Raw genomic sequence first — 16,546 nt, forward strand, 5'->3', positions numbered from 1 at the left:
GTTTTCAGTCACAAACTGCCTTAGAGAGCCTTGAGAAGGATTTGTAGAACCATTTTACTGGCATGCCTCCTAATTGCCTTGCATAGTCAATCTGCCATGGCCTAACTTGACTAACAGCCAGTAAGAGTACAGTCACTCCTTGTCTTGCCTATGTAGAGTGCCTGCCCTTGTTCTCGCGACCTTTGCCTTTAATGGACAATGCTTACCTGCAAGGTGTTGTCGGAACTGATAGTGCAGGTCTGTATTCAGTTCTAGACTTGAAGACCAATCTGCACAGTTTGGTCCTGAAGAAGAAGAAGAAGACCGTCATTAATACACTTATATAATTTCTGTTTTACAAGGTGAACGGAGTACTTTTTTACTTGACATACAGTATAACCTGGAGATTTAGTCAAATCAAATTACTGAACCTATTTTCTGAAACTTATTCATTTGCAGCAATGCATGAGATCCCCCATTATTATTTAAAGGACCATCTGGTGGTTTCTATTTTTAAGCTGGTTAAAGGAGAATTCCGGTGGATTACAACATGTAGTGCTGTTGTTTGTAAATTTGGAGTTAGAAGAATCGGTGCTGCCTACACCGTGTTATCCTCCTGCTAGAGTTAGCACCAGGCTTAAACAGGGCAAGTTTTAAACATGTTTTTAGCCTCCTAAACATGTTCAAAATGTCATTACAAGTGCCTACCCGTGTGAGTTGATTCCTTCAGAGGGAACACAGTGAATCTGACTGCGGTAGATGTGAAAGAAAAGCATGAATGTTGTGTTAATTCAGCTGTGTTTTGTTCCTGTCTTGAGACGGCAGTTAGAGTGCTTAGGGACCGTCTACAAACTACAACACCGAAAAGAGAAAACAAACATTTAGGCTATCAATTTTAATGATGTAAATAAGCTAGCGTCTCCAAACTTACCTCAATTATATATTCTCCTTTTAAGTTGCGTAAAGTTAAATTTTGATTGTGGTAGAGTACTGATTTCAGCTACGTTATAACTTGCATAGCTTAAATATAGAAAACAAATAGCTTGGCCAATTTCATGATAACTTAATAGTCCTGAGTTGAAAAACATGTATTTGTGGTAATGGTTGTCATCATTTGATCCATCCCTATTGTCAGAAAGATTCAGTGCTGTCAGTTGTAAACTGCTCTCCTCAGCTATTCAGCTACGGGAACAACAATTTGCTGAGCTATTTGTAGCTCTGCAATCCCTCAACTGACTGATTGTGTGCAGGAATGCATACTAAAATGATCCAGTATTTTAATAATGGAACACTCTCCTTTGATTTACCCTCGATCTTTACAGCCTCCTGATTTTCTTTCATCTTATTTCTTAAGGGCTACAGCCCCAGTTACTTGTGAAGAACTCTGTGACCCCTGTCCAGTGAAGGTTGTCGAAATAAACTGTGGTGCTGTTTAATAAGATGGTTATTTGTTGGGGCGAGGTCAGAAATCCTGGGCAGATCAGGCGGGACAGTAGAGTTTTGCTTGAGAATCCAGAGCCCAGTCAGTGGAAACACGTGAGTGTTCTCCACTGTTGGAATAACTCAATTATATTTTGACATGAAAGCATTTGTGACAGCAATTCTCGGTCACTGGGACCTCGTAAGGAAATGGAATGCCCCTGTTTTGCCACCCCTGGGTTCACTGTCAGTGCTATTTAGCCCATACAGTTGTTAGATATGTAGTCTTTGTAGGTAAATGGGATTTACTGTCAGTAGATGTTACAATACAGAAAGCGTGTGTAAAAAGAGTTTGGACCAGAAACTTTACCAAAAAAATGAAATTAGTGTCTTAGTGATACCAAATTGATACATCCCAAATCAGATGAATATTCCATTTCTATCTGATGGCCTGTAGCTGAAACTTAGCTGTGAGGAAGCAATGTGGTGCCGCATGTTATGAACGGCATCATTGGTTTGTACAATCATCATTGTGTTGACACGGGCACAGCCTGCAATGGAACTGCCTTTATTTGCATGGCAAGTTGAATAGCTGTCTGCACAATTACTCGCATGTGGAAAGCATATTGTCTTGAAGAGGTGGCAGAAAAGGAAGTGAGAAGTAGGCTTTGACTTAGGCCAGTCCACATGCCTTGTGCTGGCATGCAGAAAGGGATGATGTGGCTGAGTCTCCATGGAAATTTTAACTCAGACTTTAATGTCTGGAAAAGAGCTTGTGTGTGGATTTCTCTCCCCTAAAGCTTAAAGAAATAATTGCCATATGTAATGTCAACCACGGGCTTGTGCGTTTTGGATAGGCCCAAACTATTTATACATGTTTACATAATTGCCGCTTTTCATTATTAGGGTGATAAAATGGGTTTTTTAAACATTATTATTTAGTAATGCCAGGGATGTGTCGCCCTCTGGCTGAAGCACCATCAGCAGATATAGGATAGCATAGAGTCCTGCAAGCTCTGGTTGGGTTTCCCAGCAATTTTCCCAAGACTACCTAGTGGACTGGTATCACCCAATGCGGTTTTTCACTTGATTGACTTATTTATGGTTTTGCTTAGCTTCTAAAAAGGTAGATTGTTAGGATTATGTAAATTTATTGTCCGTACACATTCTCACAAACTTTTTTAGATTGGATTAATATTGTTTTATTCTCTCGGGCTTTCCTCACAGTAATTGAGGATGTCTCCGAGGCTAAAGGCTCGATCCATGACCACAGGTCCACATACATTTCATATTTAGATTGTTATAAATATTACTGATTGTAGTGATTGATTGTATTACTATTTATCTGCACAAGTGCAGCATCTTCTTTTCCAATTTGTGCTACATGTTTTTTTTCATCATCGATGCCAATTTTCTTATATGTTTCCTTTTTGTCCTCCTATCAAAAATGATACTGGAATTGTATTGGATCTTAAATTGCAAAACATGAACGTTTTGCAATTTCTTAACGCCAGGAGGCCATAAGGTCAAATTTAAATTATTTAAATTGCAATAATATTTTTCATCAGTTATTTGCTGTTAAACGACAAAAAGAAGAGACTTGATGGCAGAGTGGTATTTTACACCAACATTGAGTGCAACACAAGCTTACATGGCTGGACTTGTGTAGCATAAAGTCTCGTCTCTGTTGTTTACAGTGGCGGTGGCCATGCTGTCTCAAAGTGCAGCTAGTCTGTGTCTTTAGCTGCAGACTTTTGAACGTCCCGGTGTCAAAATTGTTCGTCAGCATTTTAACCCGTTTTAAGCTAGCTAACGTTACTAATGGTACTTGCTGTGTAATGCTAGCAAGCGTCACGCTCGTCTTTTAAAATGGCATCACAGTTCATTTTTTATATCAGCCGTTTGTAATCTTTATACAATTTGATTGATTTGTTGCCGAATCACGATGCATTGCTGCATCCCTATATTTAAGTAAAATGCTTCAAGACGTCTTGCCTCCCCTTCTGTCCTTTTTCACTCTGCCTCTTTTCTCTTTCTCTTGTCCTCCTCTCAACCCTCTTCCCATACATCCCTGTCTCACCAGTACTACATGTTTCTGTCTAACAATAGAATACATTAAGTGAAGTACCTCCAATAAAGAAATCAGATAATTCATGCCAGGCCTTTTACAGTAACAAAATACCTGCCTCCCTTCCTTGTTTATCATGACTATCATCAGCCTTTCTTTTCTTACCGACCAGTTTACCAAATTCATCTGAAAATTCAAAAATACGCACCAACTGCCCTTTTGAACGACCAATGGCCAATAACGGACCAAATAGTGGCAATGTCTAGGAGTGTTTCGATCTACAATCCTCACTTGCCCCCGACTCTGGCTGCTTAAAGTGTAGATGGCGCGTTTATTGCATTTGGGGAGATTTTTATAAAGTAGGGGTGATCATCATTTAGCAGCGGCGCTTAATTCATAAATAGGTTTAATTGATTTACCAGAAAATCTTCTGTATCACTATATATTTATATTTTTTAAAAAGAACTGCTTCTATATTTCCATGAAGATAGCTGACACCTCAGCAGAGATGCAAATGCTGTGATTCAAACCTGGAATAATTGCTCTCACACACCCAGAGCTACACACTCTTGATGCTTCAGATTGCCAATTTGATGTTGTACAGTAGCTTTTGTTCTGCATTGTTTCACTGACTAAACCTGGGTCTTTTATCACACTGGTGTTTCAGCAGGGGACTCTTGGCTCATGGCTTTCTTTCAATTTTTCTTCGTCCCCCCCCCCCCCCCCCCCCCCCCTTTATTTGTTCTACTATTGGACAAGCCAGCCCCACATGCAGCAGCCCTCCACTCCCTCCTCTTTTCCGTCATAGCGTTAGGCACTGGTGCTGATTGGAAAAAGGCTCACTGTGTGACTCTTTACTTGGGATGGATTTTTATTTTTTTCTCCCTCCCTTCCTTCACTTTTTGTTGAGAACTTGTTTGGCCACATACCTAAAATAGCTCTCTGACGTGTACAGTCCTGTTAAGGAATGTTACTGTGGCTGTCCAGAGTTCTCTGCGGCAGGAAGTTATGCAAACGTGCATTGCTGAGCCCAGAGCCTTGTGATTAGGGTCCTGAAGAACTCGGCTCTTCAGCTTTTTTTTTTCTAAGTGCAGGCTGGTTGGATACTGTATGGCCAACAAGACCTCCTTTTCCCCCAGCATATGGTCTGTCTTGTGAAAATTGTCCTTCCTGATTTATGCAGGTAATGGCTCTCGGCTCAACTAGTATGCTGATCACAAGTTAAACTCTCATTAATTTCCCACATTCTGCCTATGTTGCTTTTTGTCATTCCACCCAGTCATTCTTCACCTCCCATTTCTCCTTTAACCCCTCCATCAGCCTTCTTCCCTGCTTCCACCCATCCTGCAGGGCTCTCGCTTGTTTTGTCTCACAGAGTGACTTAAGAGGATACCTTGCCTTGTCTGAGCTGCTGATTCACCATGTGTCATCATTGTTTTGCTCAGCGATGCAAAAAGGAATCCTCTGACTATTTTAACAGGACATAATTCACATCACAAGACTGACCAGATTCTTGCTATGATAGTGAGTTCAGGGATCAATTCAAGCTCTACTAATTCAAAGTTGATTCATAGAATTCCAAAAAATTCATATTTTTTTATTTATTTTTTTATTGTATGTCTACTGCAATCACATGATAGATACTTTGTTGATCCCCAAGGGGAAATTCAATGTCCCAGTATCTTACAGATATCACACACAATATACACATACATCATACAGGATGTTAAAATAACAAACAAATCCTCAAGGAATAAGGATACATACATACGTACATGTGAAAAGTAACTACATTTACATACCGTAAATCGTTTATTTAATCGAGAATCATTTTTTAATTAAATTTATATTAAATTGAATTGCAAGCCTAAACATTAGAAATGAATCGTGACCTGATTCAAACATCCCTAGCAGATCAGCTGCAATATGTATCTCCGGCCCTTTTGAAGAAAGAAACTGTAGGCTAGGTGACCCAATGGGAAAGTGTCAGAAGATACTCGGTATGAGCATCTGGCTCACACCTGCTAGAGGGAATGCATAACTGTATGTGGTGTTCGAGTGCATGTCTTCTCTCTCTCAGCCATTCTGGATTATAAAAGATTAGATAAAATCCTGCCAGTAGCATTTATGCTCCTGCCTAGCTAGAGACCATGTAGCTTGAGATGTATGTTTGTAGCTCTTGGAATTACAATATTGTAGCTACTGCATCATTATTTTTAATTTGATGCAGCACTGTATTATGAAGTCAAAGTTTTTGTCACTGCACATTTATTGTTATTCACCAACAAGTTTGCAGTAGTCATCAAAAGGTACTTAAGTTCTTCAGTTGCTTTTACTAAAAACTTTGTTACAAGGGTGAGAAATTATGCTTCTGGTTATCCAGTGGAAATCTACTAGGAATTCCCTTTTGAACACCGGCCAGGCAAATACCATTACCGGTATGTGTGTTTACTTAAACATGAGTATTTCGGTTATGAGGCATGTCACGGTTTGATCATATTCGGGATATCATGTGTACATGGAACACAGAGAAATGTGTGATAAATGCTAGTATCCAGGTTACTGACTACTGCATATTATTTGTGAAGATGTTTACATTAACAAAATGGCAATAGGAAAGGGGAGCAACAGGAAACATTTTGTTAACCATTACTGCTTCAGCTTCCACACCTTGGTCAGAAAGTACGAGAGACTTTGTCTTGCCTCCAGGGCCAAAGTCGATACTATGCCTCTTTTCACTACCAAAAGACTCAAGAAAAATCAGTGTATTTGTCGCTCCAGAAATGAGATGCTTTCTCCATCGCCATTGTTTGTGTTTCCGTTCACTTGACCTGCACAGGCAGTTGGCAGAGCTCAGAAACCAGGATAACATGTACACGTGCAACATATCCAGGTTTCCTTCTGAGTACTCCAGCAAGCACAATCAGGTTTCTCATAAATGTATAAGGGCTTATCCAGGTTACTGAAATAGGGATATAATGATTACATACTCTAACCCAAAAATGGGATACTTAAAAACCCTATCATAACCAGGATACTGTCCATGTAAACACACTGATTGTAGAAAAGCTGTAGAACGGCAAAACATTCATTTTAACAATATCCATGTTTGCTAACTGGCTTTAGGGTTTTCCAGCGGCATGGACTGCAACGTCAAAATCAAAAACAAAACCTCACAAAAGAACTCTTTCACTGTTAGTAGGGAATCCAATCTGCAGGGAAGTTCACACAGTTCCCCGATAAACCAGAGAAATATACAGTAACTAACACTGGGCTCCATGATCTACTTGCAAGCTCCCGCTGTCACTCATCCATATGCTCACCCTCTCTCTTTTCTTCCAGGGAAGTAACCCCACACCCACTTTCAACTGTATGACTATCAGTAACATAACCTTGACGGCACTCGAACAGACATGTTTTTTTTTGTTCTTTTGGCAATTGGCTTTGTTTTAGTACGTGATGCTGCAGCCTCTTGTAGAAACCCAAAGGAGTGTTTGCGATACCAGTTTGGCCCATTCAAACAGCGTCATTGTTGTTTAAAATGTCTGAATTTCTTTCTTAATTCCTCAAATGCATTTATAGATGCACACTGCACTGTACATTTGAAATATGTTGTGCCAGTGCTACAACAATGATTTAGTGAATTTAAATGGACGTTTGGACTGTCCATGGCAGACAACATGCAAGACTTGTTGTGCGGCCCCATTTAACTGCTCTTTGAGATCCTTCAGTAGATCACAGTGGATTTTTAATCACTTTAAGAAACTTTTGACGGTTTACAGTAGCCATTAAATCCAGACATTTGTAGTATGCTAAATTCCTCCTAGACATTATGATTGTAATCCTGGCTGGAGGCCTTCTTCTAACTACATGCAGACGTTTGTTTAAAGCTTTGCTTCAGACACCAACATTCTAGGACACAGTTTGCTTTTTACTTGTGTAACGTGTGTTTGCGTGAGTCAATGTAGCTTGGTTTGCCTGCTTGTTAACCCTTCTCCTCTCTCTGCAGGATGGCTTGGACGCACTGGTGTATGACCTGGACTTCCCTGCCCTGAGGAAAAACAAGAGCATTGACAACTTTTTGAGTAGATGTAAGTAGCTCGTGTCATGCCTTTCCCCTCAATGTCCTCCTTTAACGCTGGACTCTCCACGTCTTCCACTTGAACCATTTTTGTTGGCGGACCTTGCCACAAATGGGTATACGCCTAGGCTCAGAAAAGAAGGCTGTTTGTGGGTCACCGCCTCTATGTAGGCTTGGACACAATAGGTGTCTGCTGCTTAGTGTCCCCAACAAAGGGGCTTTCATAAATGGCTGGTGACCCACATGATGCTGATCGAGATGGCTTCTCTTTTTCACAGTGCCCTCAGACTGGGAACCTCTTAACTGAAATACCAAATCAAAGGCAGATAGTGAGGTTAAATCTATCTTTTCTTGACAGATGTAGTATAACTGACCAATTTATTTGCATTCTCATTTCTTGGGAATGGAAACTATCACTAACTATGTTAGTGTTCACCCCAGAGTTTTCCAGCCATGTCGATTTGGCAGAGCATCAGTGTTATCTCTTAGAGATATGTCTTTAATTTACTGAATTTCATATAGGGAAACATATAATTTAACCAACAAAAAAAACCACTACCTAACTAAACAATACATGTGTACTTCCACTGCCCTTGTTATAACTCACGATAATCTCCCTCCTTTTTGTGGCATGTTTTGTAGCCTTCACTTTTTATTTTCCTTGGTTTCTCAAGAACTATTCTCTAGTAAATAAACGTTTCACTTCTATATATCTAAGATTCATGTGCTGTATTGATCGGGTAGTGACGGCTTCCATGGGGAAATGATTGCCGCTGTGTTTGTGAACCCTGTAGAAGTGAGACTTCTCTTGCAGTCCTAATGGGATTTTTTATCAGTTTGAGTAAAACTAAAATTCTGTGCTTCATATTTGATAATCAACCTAACGTATTGGAACCCCCTGGGCTAAAACCGCCATTAGTCATCGCCTCAATTACTCTTGGTACATTACTCTTGGTTATAGCAGCCAAGTATTGCAAATGTATTGATGGATGTCAACTAATGGACTAGCTGTCTTGTGAGACACTGGTCCTCAGTAGTAGCATGCATCGCCTGAAGGGCTCTTTACTCTCATTTTTCTCTTCCATGCTTTGCACCCGATCACATCAGCATGTACTGTATGCAGGAACCTACTGAAAATAATCCTCCTCCGCCCCCCCCCACACACATGCAAATACACACAGTATATCTCTACAGCACCAGCAACGTTAATCCTATTTGTACCATTTATAAAAATAGTTTATGTATTTTGGGTCCTCCGGGATTTTTCATGATCCCGGGAACCTATGCTCACAGTGGAAATGACTCACTCTTTATGTTCCTATTCAAATAACTCGGGCCTTGTTTTTTTATCTTTAGATCAATTTAATTTGCGTGCCCCCGCATCCCCATTTTCTGTGTTTCAGTGCCAGTTGTCACCTATGTGAATTGGAAAATTTACCTCACCCTTGAACAGTAAATACAATCACCCCTAGGAGAGCTTGCATTGTTGCGTCATGGAGAAACCAGCTCTCTGTAAGCAACAAACTGTCCCTGACCAGCAGCTCTCAGCTGTGCGGAGAAGAGCTGTCACCATTTTGCTGATAGGCTGGCTGTTGCTATGACAGTCGACCTCTACTATGTGAGACATAAAGTGACACCTAAATGATGTTAGGTAATTAAAAAAAGAAAACAGGGTAGCTGATCTCCCAGACAAAATCTAACTCTAGGCAACTATAATTATAATAACAAAACCCATACTCTGCAAGCTCTCTCATGGACCTTATACCACTAACCATATTCACTTGAAGGATAAGATGCAACCACATCAGCTTGTAAAGCTTCTATTTTCTATTAACATTAGTCTTTACCTGTAATTTTTTTTTCTTATTTTCTTCCCAGATAAGGAAACCATTAGTAAAATTCGGGATCTACGAATGAAAGCGGTGGACTATGAGGTGGTTAAAGTTATTGGGAGGGGGGCATTTGGAGAGGTGCAATTGGTAAGAATGCCTTCTTTTTATTCATAAAACTCTTTAAACCTTAAAGTTGCAGTGATAACTTTTTTATCAATAATATAAAATGTGTTATGTTACACGAACACCTAACTGATTGTCACCTCTTCCATCTTTTCCAGGTAAGACACAAAGCCACAAGCAAAGTATACGCCATGAAGCTGCTAAGCAAGTTTGAGATGATCAAGAGGTCGGACTCTGCTTTCTTTTGGGAGGAGAGGGACATCATGGCTTTTGCCAACAGCTCATGGGTGGTGCAGGTATGATGTGGTAGATCTAAAGCATTATGATATTATTATTATCTGCAGGCCACAGTACTTAAATGCAGCCTTATGCGTGAGTCAGAAATTAATTGGTAAAAGATTTGTTCGGTTTGGACTGACCCTTTTCTTTTCGATCATTGTTTTAACTTAAATTTTTTCTTTTCTGCAGCTCTTTTTTGCATTCCAAGATGACCGCTACCTCTACATGGTGATGGAATACATGCCGGGTGGCGACTTGGTAAACTTGATGAGCAACTATGACGTCCCAGAGAAGTGGGCCCGCTTCTACACAGCTGAAGTGGTGCTGGCGTTGGACGGAATCCACTCCATGGGCTTCATTCACAGGTAACAACAAAACTCCTCCATGTTTCCTTGGTGTTTGTTGGTTCGGTTTTCAAATTGTCTGCAGTCCAACACATGGATGGGATTCAGTTCTGATAAAAAGTGCCATTTCTTACATCTCTGAAGCAGTGCTTAAGTTGTCATAGTCTCATTTCATTGCCTGTGAAACCTCATCTAATGTGAATGTGCAAAATCATTTATTTTTGTGGTTCTTTTTGTTGTTCTTGACAACAGTGAGATACACAGTAGGGTATAAAAGGTGTGGAGGCAACATATGATCTAAGGGGATTTTATAATAAACAGGAAGTCCATGGTCAGAGGCACGGTTTTTAGCATAAATGCTAGTTACTTGCTAGTGTTCTAACTATAGGTTTTTTTCAAAACTTATGCTTTCCTAACATTACAGTGCCATATGTCCGCTATAATATCTATCTTCTTTACCTGTATCTCAAACTGGTTATGGGTTTTTAAATGAGTTGTGATTGCTTTTTTTTATTGTTTGTAATCTTTCAGCTCTTGATTTATTTATGATCATGATTTTTTATGAGATTTAAATGGTCTATTATTAGAGTTGCTTATCTTCAGTTCTTTTCTCGGATCTGTAAAAGATATCGGAGTAGTTTGATAATTCATCAATCTATTTATTGATAAAATTACTGTACACAACATCCCTGAAATATTTTTTTTCCTTTTAAATAGTAGCTGATTATTGTATGCACTAAGCTCTGTGCACAGCTGCGATGGTGGAACATTTACTCTGAGACATTTGGATTAAATAGCTCTCTGCCATTTTCCCGTTAGCTTGCTGGAAGTTGTAGTGAAAAGAAATTTCAAGAAAACGTAAATTCCTCCCCCTCAGTTCCCAGCCTCCTTCATACCTCATTACATCTGACCTATCACTGCAGAGCACTGCAGCACCCTCAGACACTGCTGATTAGGAGAGCTATTTTTCCAGGTTTCACCCTTGATCAGCTCTAGCCGTAACTGTCCACAAATGCACAAGAACTTCTTTAGTCTTCTTGTTATATGCTTGCGTTGGACATATTGTTTGTGTGTGTTTATGTGTTTGATATCACTGTATTTTTTTGCCTTCTCAGGGACGTGAAGCCTGATAACATGTTGCTAGACAAAGCAGGCCACTTAAAACTGGCAGACTTTGGGACCTGCATGAAAATGAACAAGGTATTACATTTAGTTTCACTGATTATTCAGGTCTCTGAAAAGCATTCTACATTTTTGACAGACAATTCTTAAGGGATGTATCCTTACAGGAAAAAAGTATTGAAATTGTCATTATTGTTCAGGATGGTATGGTACGATGCGACACAGCAGTGGGAACTCCAGACTACATTTCGCCTGAGGTACTGAAATCTCAAGGAGGAGATGGCTATTACGGCCGAGAGTGTGACTGGTGGTCAGTGGGAGTGTTCCTGTACGAAATGCTAGTTGGTGAGTTTTTGATTTGAATCATTTCTTGTGATGGACAGGGTTGATTTTATTCCTTTTATAATTCTTATTGATAATATGAAGTTTGTTAAACAACAAATGTCAAACATAAAGATGAGCTTCCCCTGTGTATTTTTTTTCTTGTCTAGTGTGTGTATCAAACAACAGTTTGTTCTTACTCTGGGAACATCAGTAACCCATGGCTCTTGTTTGTCTCGTGTTGTGCACAGGCGACACTCCTTTCTATGCCGACTCCCTGGTCGGGACCTACAGCAAAATTATGAACCACAAGAATGCCCTGACCTTCCCTGACGACAGTGACATCTCCAATGACGCCAAGAATCTCATTTGTGCTTTCCTGACGGACAGGTTAGATATTGACATACTAAGCACTGAAAGTGCCACTTGAAGTGGGTTATCTTTAGACCCTCTTCTTGTTTAGGCATTGATTGTTTCTCATGTAAGAGGACCCTCAGTGGAAAGAATCTTAATTGACACATACTTAATAACATACGCATGCGCTTCAATGCATAGTTATTGAACTAGGGTTATTGAACTGCTTCTATATTGAAAATCATGCGCATACCGGTTGACATGATCTTGTGGTATGTCCTCCCTGACCCCCTCAGGGAAGTTCGACTTGGCCGTAACGGCGTAGATGAGATCAAGAGGCATCCTTTCTTCAAGAATGACCAGTGGACGTGGGAGAACATCAGAGAGAGTAAGAACACTTTAACCGTTAAGGTTACTGATCACTTTCCCACCTCCCCATTTCATTACACAGTGACAGTCTGTACACTGTCACTGCAATCATGTAGCCAGCGATTGTGTTTTCCATTTGACCTACTACAGACAGTTGCAGGAAATTCTTGTACACAAGCTATTCATTCAGTATCCTTTCCAAGACTAAACGTGATTCCTGCTCAGAGGAATAATTGGCAGCACAGCGCTTTTCGAGGCCAACAACGGGTAAGCAGTCCATCGCAAATGCTAATGCGCCAGGATTGACACTGGAGCACAGAGAGATTAGAAATGTAGGGCTAAATCCAGGAGCTATAGTCAGTTCTCTAGTGGCTTTATATTTAATACTTTACTAGGCTGAAGTCAGCACTTTGGTTTGGGCCACCCCTGTCGTTCCACTGGCTGACCAGCTCTGCTAGCTGGCTGCTTCCCCTTGTGTTTCATAAGAGATCTCTGATCCAGAAAAACTGCAGAGAAAAGGGAAACACTTGTTTCTGTGTCTCTATCTAGAAGGTAATCTACTTCAAAATACAGTAATGACCAATTTATTAAAAAAAAGGAGTTATTGAAAATAATAGAGGCAGAAGATCTAAAAAAGTAAACGAGTAAAAAGTTTGTGTTAATATGAATTAACATATATATTTGCAAATATTGTTTAGGATGCATTACTTTTTGGTTCAAAATGATCATTCTTATTCTTTTACTACTGTATTTAATAATAACAAAACTTTAACTGCGTTAGAGAACATTATGAACATGGATTGATGAGATTTCATGTTGGTCCCTGTTTTCAAAGACTTGCCTTTCATTTCGGGAGTTTCTTCTTTAACGTGTGTTTTACGTTTTGCTTGTGTCGTGGACTGTGCCTTTAACACACAGTGGACTTACTATATGTACTGACCTGTGGTGGCCCTGGTTATCTTCTATCATGATGAACCCTTCACCTTTTTCTGGCCCGTGTAGCTGCTGCCCCAGTAGTGCCTGAACTGAGCAGTGATGTTGACACCAGTAACTTTGATGACATTGAAGAGGATCGGGGAGAGGAGGAGACCTTCCCCGTGCCAAAGGCCTTTGTTGGCAACCAGCTCCCCTTCGTAGGCTTCACTTATTACAGCAGTCAGCAGTAAGTTTGCCAGACATGTTTATAATGTAATTAATAATTAAATAAATCAATGTAATTAAATTATTTATAATTTCCAGAATTGTTGTTTTGTTTTCTTGTCGCACTAAATTGCCCACATATTTGCACATACGTGAAAATCTAGGTTTTACAGTAATGCGATGTTCAGTCACTATGCAGAGTCTTAAAATGTGATGTGACTTCAGAGTGCACTGTTTGCTTGTAAATGCTCCTGTACACCATTCTTATATATATATATATATATATTTATTTTTTTGTGACTAAGTAGCAGTAAAATCCTTTTCACGTTGAGGAGGGGTTTTTATATAACTGTTGTTGTGTTTAAATAATAAAATGTGTTCCGTTTCCAGCCTAATGCGCAGCTCCACCGCTGCAAAGACCTGCGACAAACGGAGCAGCTCCACAAAAGAAGACAAGAGTCATGTAAGTAGAAGACTGCATTGTTTTTTTGTAGTTTAGAGATGTAGAATATGTTCTTCATTTTCCCTTAATGCAGGTATGCTTAATATCTGTATCTTTATAGATCTAAAAGTGTTTGTGTGTGTGTGTGTGTGTGTAGCTGGAGAACCTGCAGAAGAGGATCTACCAGCTGGAGGAGCAGCTCCATAGTGAGATGCAGCTTAAGGATGAGTTGGAGCAGAAATGCAGGTACTGAACAGGACTCTTACTCCTCTAAGAAAAGGTAGCCTCTTACATAGTCAAAACACAGATGAAATGCCAATTATTTGGTCTCATTGACGGCTCACAATACAGACAGCAGCATTATAGAGGGAGGAGACCTTCATATTACTTCCCAAAAAAAGTAAAATTGTAATTGTTTCTAGTTAAATGGTAATATTTGTTAATGCAAAACAGGCTATAGATAAGTGATTGTGACATGGTGCTGATGTGTTATTTGCCCTCTGGTTGCATATGTATTCTATAGAATAAACCAGACTTTTGTACAGCAATGTAAATGCAATGTTTTATTTATGAGACATGCAATAAAGTGTTTTTCTCCAATTCTGTTCTCCCCAGGACATCAAACACCAAGATCGACAAGATCATGAAAGAACTGGATGAAGAGGTTAAATGCTGCCCCCCCCCCCTCAACATTCTTCTTATGGACTAATTAAACATTTTTGTTGGCTGCAATTATAGTTATTAAAAAAAAATTGCATTTACAGCTTTTGTATTGGTAACATCTATAAAAAATAAAAAGTGCTAATGGAATCAAACAATTAAGTTTATTAAATTGTTGTTCAGGGTCTTGATTAAGGATTGGGTTCTTCTTGCCACATCACCACTGCTCTGTTGTTCCTTGCCACAGGCCAACCTGAGGAAGAGTGCAGAGGCCAGCACATCTCTGCTGGAGAAGGACAAGATCATGCTCCAGCACAGATTCACAGAGTACCAAAGAAAAGCTGACCAGGATGCAGAGAAGAGACGCAATTTGGAGAATGAGGGTAAAGATGATGAGGTGCTGCTGACGTATGATTTCAGAAACTGCAATTAAAGTATAATCGCAGAGTGAACCACGGAAGCAGTCGGTATTTGAACATAGTTTTGTTGCATGTAATTGCCTTTTCCTCTCAGTATCACTTGATTTGGTCAAGACATATGTCCCCAAATGGATTAGCTGGCATCCTGGAGTGACCTTCATCAGACACGCTGTTAACTACGGATCTAGTTAGCTTTTAAACCAAGCACGTTTGTCTAACTTTTCCTGGGATTTTGTTTGGGTTTGAAATAGGAGCTTAAATAAGAGCTTGTCTAATTAATTTCCCATCTGCTTTTTTTTCTTTTTTAGTGTCAACTTTAAAGGAGCAGCTTGAAGATTTGAGGAAGATTAGCCAGAACTCTCAGGCCTCAAATGATAAGATTGTCCAGCTGCAGAATCAGGTATACAGTACACACACACACACACACACACACACACCAACTCTGGACTGGTGTGAAGATCAATGTATTAAACTTAATTTCCCCTCGTGGTCCCCTCTGTTTTGATTGACAGATGGAAGAGGCCAATGACCTCCTGCGTGCAGAGTCGGACACAGCAGCGAGATTGAGGAAGAGCCACACAGAGATGGCCAAGTCAATGAGCCAGTTGGAGAGCTTGAACCGCGAACTGCAGGAGAGGAGCCGCGCAGCGGACGAGGAGAAGGCCCAGCTGGAGAAGGAGCTCCTGCTTCTTCAGAGCAGCTTGGACTCAGAGAGGAGGAACTACAGCCTGGGCTCCGAGGAGATCATGGAGCTGCAAGGTGAACCACTGACACACAAATGATGGCAAATGCAAAACTAGCATTAAAATCTATATTAATTCATAACCGTGGTTTGAGATATATCACATCAGATTTAAAAACTTACTTTAAAGACAAAGACGGGTGTATAAAGTGGGAAAGTTTGAGTATACTAAACTGTTTCAGTGTGGTTCTCTATAAGACTCACTCTCATTCAGACATTTGAGACAGCTGCAGAGATCATATGTAATAGAAGCCATCCCTCACTCTCCCACTGATGTGTGGGACATGTCCATGCACTGACAGCGCCCACAGCAGTCAAATCAATCCCTAAACCTGTTACCTGTCAGCCAGTTATCTTTTAAAGGGAACACGCTTCTGAAAGTCAGAGGGACTGTGATGAAGGGATGTTGATGTCACTTTCTAAAGTTCAGAACAGTATATCAAACAAGTACTGGTGTTGTTGTTTTTTCTGTGGTGAACGTTGACATTGAAATTTATAAATATCTAAATGGTTGTAATAAAAGGGTTTTGCAGTGAAAATGTCCAATTCCCATGATCAACTCCATGAGAGTGATGATTTGTCTTCATTGTCCGTTCTCAGCAAGGATGGCAGGCCTACAAGAGGACAACAAAAACTTGAAGCATGGCCTCTCCAAAGTGGAGGCGGAACGCAAACAGGCCCAGGAGAGGAGCAATACCCTGGAGAAGGTATACAGTAGTAGTAGTAGTAGTAGCTCTGCAAATATTGGGGGAACAAAAAAAAAACATTTAGAAATTGCTGTGTATTTTTGACGAGATGGTAGGACCATTTGTCAGACAAGTGTGTTCAGCTTTCCTTCATGTTGTTTTCCTG

At 40.1% G+C, this 16,546-nt stretch overlaps 1 protein-coding gene across 2 annotated transcripts in view; it reads left to right on the forward strand.

The window, feature by feature from the left end:
• Positions 1-16,546, forward strand: part of rock1 (Rho-associated, coiled-coil containing protein kinase 1) — a 32,181-nt gene that overhangs the window by 4,524 nt on the left and 11,111 nt on the right. For both annotated transcript variants that reach the window (XM_034886990.1, XM_034886991.1), the window contains exons 2-17: positions 7,476-7,557; positions 9,426-9,526; positions 9,661-9,798; positions 9,971-10,146; positions 11,241-11,325; positions 11,448-11,592; positions 11,820-11,958; positions 12,219-12,310; positions 13,294-13,453; positions 13,822-13,894; positions 14,031-14,119; positions 14,489-14,537; positions 14,781-14,916; positions 15,261-15,352; positions 15,465-15,711; positions 16,295-16,401. In XM_034886990.1, coding sequence (XP_034742881.1) covers positions 7,476-7,557; positions 9,426-9,526; positions 9,661-9,798; positions 9,971-10,146; positions 11,241-11,325; positions 11,448-11,592; positions 11,820-11,958; positions 12,219-12,310; positions 13,294-13,453; positions 13,822-13,894; positions 14,031-14,119; positions 14,489-14,537; positions 14,781-14,916; positions 15,261-15,352; positions 15,465-15,711; positions 16,295-16,401 — 1,911 coding nt within the window. The remainder of the gene's footprint in view (positions 1-7,475; positions 7,558-9,425; positions 9,527-9,660; positions 9,799-9,970; positions 10,147-11,240; positions 11,326-11,447; positions 11,593-11,819; positions 11,959-12,218; positions 12,311-13,293; positions 13,454-13,821; positions 13,895-14,030; positions 14,120-14,488; positions 14,538-14,780; positions 14,917-15,260; positions 15,353-15,464; positions 15,712-16,294; positions 16,402-16,546) is intronic.

This window comes from Etheostoma cragini, chromosome 12, assembly GCF_013103735.1.
Source record: "Etheostoma cragini isolate CJK2018 chromosome 12, CSU_Ecrag_1.0, whole genome shotgun sequence".
In the NCBI taxonomy this organism is placed as follows: domain Eukaryota; kingdom Metazoa; phylum Chordata; class Actinopteri; order Perciformes; family Percidae; genus Etheostoma; species Etheostoma cragini.